At 40.8% G+C, this 6,000-nt stretch overlaps 1 protein-coding gene across 1 annotated transcript; it reads left to right on the forward strand.

Annotated features, from left to right (window-relative positions):
* Positions 1–3,182: 3,182 nt before the first annotated feature.
* FGFBP3 (fibroblast growth factor binding protein 3) lies at positions 3,183–5,698 on the forward strand. The gene is made up of 2 exons (XM_034430396.3): positions 3,183–3,292; positions 4,287–5,698. Exon 2 carries the CDS (start codon positions 4,377–4,379, stop codon positions 5,148–5,150), a length of 774 nt encoding a protein of 257 aa, XP_034286287.2. The 5' UTR covers positions 3,183–3,292; positions 4,287–4,376; the 3' UTR covers positions 5,151–5,698.
* The last annotated feature ends 302 nt before the right edge of the window (positions 5,699–6,000 follow it).

The raw sequence follows: 6,000 nt of genomic DNA on the forward strand, positions 1-6,000 counted from the left end.
TGGAGACATAAAAATCCCATATTTTAAAAAAACTGCCTTTGTTCTGTGGGTCTCCTGGGTCAAAGAACAATAATAACAAAGAATTAAATGAAATTAAGTAATGAAGTAATGAAGGGAAAAAAGAACAGCATGAGCAAGACTTTATAAATGTTATGGGTTTTGCAAAATTCAAAAGCAGCTGAAATAACATATCAGCAACATGACCTTTTACTCCATGCTGTTGTTAAAGTGATGCAGATCAACAGTGAAGAGCTGTGTCTTATAGTATTCATCTTTCATAAAAGCTTTGGTTTTAGATTCAGTATAGATAATCTGAGACGTGTAAAAAACTAAGAGGGAGACATGAACTATTGTATGTTTCCTTTAAGGTATGTGCACCAGTGGTGGGTTTCAAATTTTTTTACTACCGGTTCTGTGGGTGTGGCTTGGTGGACATGGCATGGCTTAGTGCGTGTGGTTTAGTGGGCGTGGCATGGGAGGGATTGTAAAATCTCCATTCCTACTCCACTCCAGGGGAAGAATACTGTAAAATCTCCATTCCCTCCCCAATCCAGGGGAAGGTTACTGCAAAATCCCCATTTCCTCCCAATCAGCTGGCACTCAGGAGGCAGAGCATAGATGGGGGCAGGGCCAGTCAGAATTTTTACTACCGGTTCTTCGAACTACCCAAAATTTCCACTACCGGTTCTCCAGAACTGGTCAGAACCTGCTGAAACCCACCTCTGATGTGCATGCACATAACATGATAAAAGGAGGAGAAGGATGAGGATGAGGATGAGGATGAGGAGGATGAGGAGGAGGAGGAGGAGGAGGAGGAGGAGGAGGAGGAGGAGAAGAAGAAGAAGAAGAAGAAGAAGAAGAAGAAGAAGAAGAAGAAGAAGAAGAAGAAGAAGAAGAAGAAGAAGAAAGTTTCTTGTTTTTTCTTTGAAGACATTTCGCTTCTCATCCAAGAATCTTCTTCAGCTCTGACAGGATAGTGGGGAATGGAAGATTTATATCTCTTGCAGACAGCTGGTCATTTAGAAGCTTCTTGGATGAGAAGCAAAATGTCTACAAAGAAAAAACAAGAAAGTTCAGTTGCCTCCTGAAAAAGCACCTTTGGGACAACCATGATATGGATGACTGAGAATCTCTACAGATTTTTAGTTTAATCATTTGTTTTCTATAAGCTATTTTTTAAAGGATAGAACAGGATAGAAAGGTGTTAATATTAAGACTAAATAAATACTGAGAATTAAAGCTGAATCTAGCACCGAATGAGTGCCTGCTTTTCCTTTGGTGCCCTAAGCACATGCTTATTTTGCTCAGTGGTTAATGCAGAGCTGTTGTGATCATGAAAGGAACAGAAATGAAAAATGGTGAAAACCTCAGCAATGATTCATGGATGGATAATCCAAACTCCTTCATTTTGAACAACAAAAATTAAACCTCTGTGCTTGAAGAAAGATTAAGATCAGAATGGGATTCTGATTTTAGTTTGCAAAGTGACCTGATAATAAAGATCAAAAGTTACCAGGCAGAAGAAGAAAACCAAGAGGGAATTTGCAAAGCTGAAGTTAAAAATTGCTATTGTTAGGTCCCCTTATTTCATAGGTGGGGGAAACAGCAGCAATCTTAGTGATTCCAGAGGTGATATTCAGCAGGTTCTGACCAGTTTTGGAGAACCGGTAGCGGAAATTTTGAGTAGTTCAGAGAATCAGTAAATACCACCCCGCCCACATCTATTCTCTGGCTCCCGGGTCCCAGCTGATTGGGAGGAAATGGGGATTTTGCAATAACCTCCCCCTGCCACGGCCACCAAGCCATACTACGCCCACCAAGCCATGCCCACAGAACTGGTAGTAAAAAAATTTGAGTCCACACCAGGTGGGATCTAGATTGATGCTTAGTCAAGCTCAGAATGTCTTCTGCAACTCGAGAATCAATTGGATTGAAACAGGCAGTCCTAGAGATTCAGTGAATAAATATATATACCCATAAATACTCCTGTCATTCATTTAGAAGGATCAGTACTGACGCTCAATGCTTTGAAAGCTTGTGCCAACTAATAAATACAGATTTTTTTTTGCATCTTTGAAGAAGTAGTTTGTTTTATAAGATATTATGATCCTCAAAACACACTGACCAAAAGTCTCTCTCTTTCTGTGTGTGTGCAATATTTGTGTGTGAAGAAAAGATAAAATGGTTTGAAATGCAAAGAGATGTACAGCCCACTGTAGATCCTGCATTAGAGATACTAAGTGACCTTTAAAGTAAATGTTTGAATAAAAAGAAACTTGCTACCCTCTTCAGAGCCACCTACATATTGAAGACTTTTTATATGGCAGCAATGGTCTTTACTTTTCATCAGAGGTAGTTCAAGCTACGGAATCACAAATCTGAAGATAGGACATTGGGGATTCCATGCACAGCCACTGAACATTTGGGGTAACTACACCAGTCAATCTCTGTTCAACTGGACTGTAATGCAACTGTGACAAACTACAGATAGTCCTTGACTTACAACAGTTCACTTAGTGACTGTTCAAAGTTACAAGGACACTGGAAAAAGTGACTTATGACCATTTTTTCAGTTACAACTTTGTAGCATCCCCATGATCATGTGATCAAAATTCAAATGTTTGGTGACTGGTTCATACTTACGACCACTGCTGTGTCCCAAGATCATGGGATCCCCTTTAGCGACCTTTTGGCAAGCAAAGTCAATGGGGAAGCCAGCTTCACCTAACAACCGAGTTACTAACTTATCGACTGCAAGGATTCACTTAACAACTGAGAAAAGTCATAAAATGGGGGCAAAATTGACTTAACCAATGTCTTAACAACAGAAATGTTGGGCTCAATTGTGGTTTTAAGTCAAGGAGTACTCGTATTCCATTGTAATCAAGAGGTCTTTTAGAAAAAGAGTGTGCCAAATATATGTTTTTCTAATCAATTAAACAGGACAAACAGTAACAATTTTCCCAGTGAGCAGAGGATCATATTTGTAAAACTATCTGATATGGTTTAGGCACCCGAACGTACAAGGATCAAACAAAACAGCTTTCTGTTTGCTTTTTGAGGTTCTTTTCTTACTCTGTCTCTGAGTCGTTTTGTCTCTGTGTGTGTGTCTGTGTGTGTGTGTGTGTGTGTGTGTGTGTGTGTTTGCATGCATGAGGAGGGGCATAGGCTGTGGTTAGCCCCTCCTGGACTCTTGATAATGCAGGCATGCTCTGAACACCCCTCTAACAGGCTAATCTTGATCTTAGACTGGCATTTCTCCTGTAGAGCTGTCTTCCACTTGCAATCAAAGGTAAGTGGAGCCAGCAAGACCTTGGGAAGTGGGAAATATTGAGTGTCAAGATGGGCTTCATTGTGCCTGGAGATTTGGGCCATGTTGGGTTTGAAATTGTTGCTTCTTTAATAAGAAAGCAACTTCTTTTCCCCCCATTGTATTCGCAGTAACCTCATGCTCTTATCTGCCCCAGCTTGCTGGTATTTTAAGAAAGACACCAGGTTTCAGAGATCTGTTTGCAATTAGGGAATGCAGGAAAGAAAAGACTGGGAGAGATGTTTAATGTGCAGGATCTTTGTTAAAAGTATAGTATAGTATAGTTTATTGAATAGCCCGAAGGCCTTTTCAACCAAAATTGTTAAAAGTAGGAACTAGGAAGAGTTGGCGAGAAAGGAGAATTGTCAAGAAGACAAGATAAAAAGAACATTATGAAACTTTTTTCTTTCTTCACTGGAGTTTCAGAAAGACTTTCGCTATAAAATCAAGCTATGCACATTTGGGCTTGCAAAAAAAAAAAAAAAGGATTCAGAGCATTTACATTAGATGAAAGCAAAGAACAATTTCATGCTGTAGATAGAAGGCAGTGTTTCTATTGAGGCGGACTATTCTCTTTAAGAAGAACAAGAATGTTTATCTTGGTGAAATATGCAGAGACTTATAGGCTGTGGGCTGAGCTAAAATGCCACTAATATAAATGGGAACACCCCAATGAATGTCCTTACGAATCTAAAGCAATCAGTCAACATCGCTGCTGGCTGATCGGATAACAATAGAAAGTATCTGCTTTTGTAAGAGCAACCATCCCCATCTGGGGTAGATCTTAACCACATCAGATGGGGGTTGCAGTTTATTGTTTTTAGGGAAAGTAGAATTGTTCTCTGCTGAAAAGTTGGGGTGGGGGAGGGACAATGTGCTTGGTCAAGTAGAAGACATTCTTTGCAATTAGCTGCTGCTGCTCATCCTTCTTGATGGTGCCTGTTCCAGATGGTTCATTGTATTTCTGTCTCCAAAGGACCTGAAAGACAGCACGGAGTCCTTGGCCGAGCTTTTCCCACTAATGCTCTTGAATGAGGGGTGCCAGCACCTCCCTTGACTTCAGGAAATGAAGCTGCCTCAAACATTCCCCCTTACTCTTCTCTTCCTTAGTTGCCTAGAATGTAACCCTTCTAAGAAGGGTAGGGATACCAGTGAAAAAGGAAAACCTTCTTTCACTTGGGCTCAGTCTGGACAGTTCTCCACCCGTGACAAGCATTTGTGCAGCTGGCAACTCATCTCTGGAGAGAGGGATATGGAACTCCAGCTAACCTGTCAGCCAGCAGAAGGAGAGGCACAGAGGTGTGTCTATCGGGGCCAGCCAGAGTTATGTGCGGCTTACGGCACCAAAGGCCGTCAGTACTGGAAGCAGATCTTGGGAAAGCTCCGCCGGAAGCACCATCCCTGCGAGGACACCAGCCCTCTCAAATCCCGGCTTTGTAGCAGCAAGGAGACATCTGAAGCCCAACTGCACCTGGTACAAACCACACCAAGCGCAGACATCCCGGTGGCCACTTTAAGTGTCACTCAAGGAACTCCCAAGGAGAAAAGCCATGGTAAAAACTTACCAGCATCACAGAGATCACCACAAGCACACCAAGATATGATCGTCACCAAGCCAGCAAAGAATGGTGCCTTGAGGAAGCAAAAGAAAGGGGGGAAGAGAAAAGGAAACCCCAACTCTCCAACAACCCCAACCCATTCAGCCCATAGGCAGCCTACAACAGCAGTTGTGGAAGGCACTGTACGGCCCACAGAGCTCAATGCTGATGTAGTAGATGCTTATTGTGAAGAGAAATGGCATTCCTTGTGTACCTTTTTTGTGAATTTCTGGAATGGCTGAACTTTCAGGGTAAGAGGAAGTGGGGGGGGGATGGAAGTGTACAGAAAAAGACTTAGTGATAAATATGGAAAGGTTGGTTTGATATAAGGGCAGAAACAAGCAGTCAGGTGAAATGAAAAGATTGTGAGGCAACAATGAAAGATTTGTAATTTTGTGCAGTTCTGGGGCTTTATGTGATTCATAATTTACTCACTTCTACTAATCTTGATAAGGAAGACACTAAGGGTGTGTGGAAGTTACTTTTGCATAGGATTTGTGCATTAATATACAATACAGCTCCTTCCTCGTCCTATACTAGAGGGGATCCATTTGTAATACACGGCTCTGCTGCTTAAGATAATTTCTTGCTTTACAATCACTGAGATGCTAATCTGTAATTGTAACAAATTTTACAGGATTATCAATCGCTTATGGAGCTTTATTTTGTATTTTGGAAATGTCTAACTGTAACAATTGTATAATAAATGCTAATGTACCACTTGCTATTGGGTGTTAAACAACTATATTAATGGCAATAATAAATGAAGTTCTATTATACAGTCCTGCTATCACAATGCTATTGTGCAATTATAATCTTTGTGTTCGTGTTGGGAGAATATCATCAAGGACACCGAATTTATTTATTTGATAAACTTGTATACAATGGAGGCAGAATACCATACGAAGTGTTCCCAGATTGTTATTTAAATCTAAACTTTTTTGCTTGGCTTCATCAAAATAGTTTAACCTATATCCTCCGCCTGGATAGCTCAAGAGCTGGGTATAATAAGGTAAGTGAATGCATCTATATTGACTTTTCCAGTTCTAGATGATTGTGAAAGTCATCTTATACATGGCTGAATTAATTTTG

This window comes from Pantherophis guttatus, chromosome 6 (genome assembly GCF_059756535.1).
Source record: "Pantherophis guttatus breed Tessera chromosome 6, ASM5975653v1, whole genome shotgun sequence".
In the NCBI taxonomy this organism is placed as follows: Eukaryota; Metazoa; Chordata; class Lepidosauria; order Squamata; family Colubridae; genus Pantherophis; species Pantherophis guttatus.

Coding starts and splice junctions, on each gene's coding strand:
- FGFBP3 (XM_034430396.3), top strand. CDS start 4,377: ATGAAGCTGCCTCAAACATTCCCCCTTACTCTTCTCTTCCTTAGTTGC.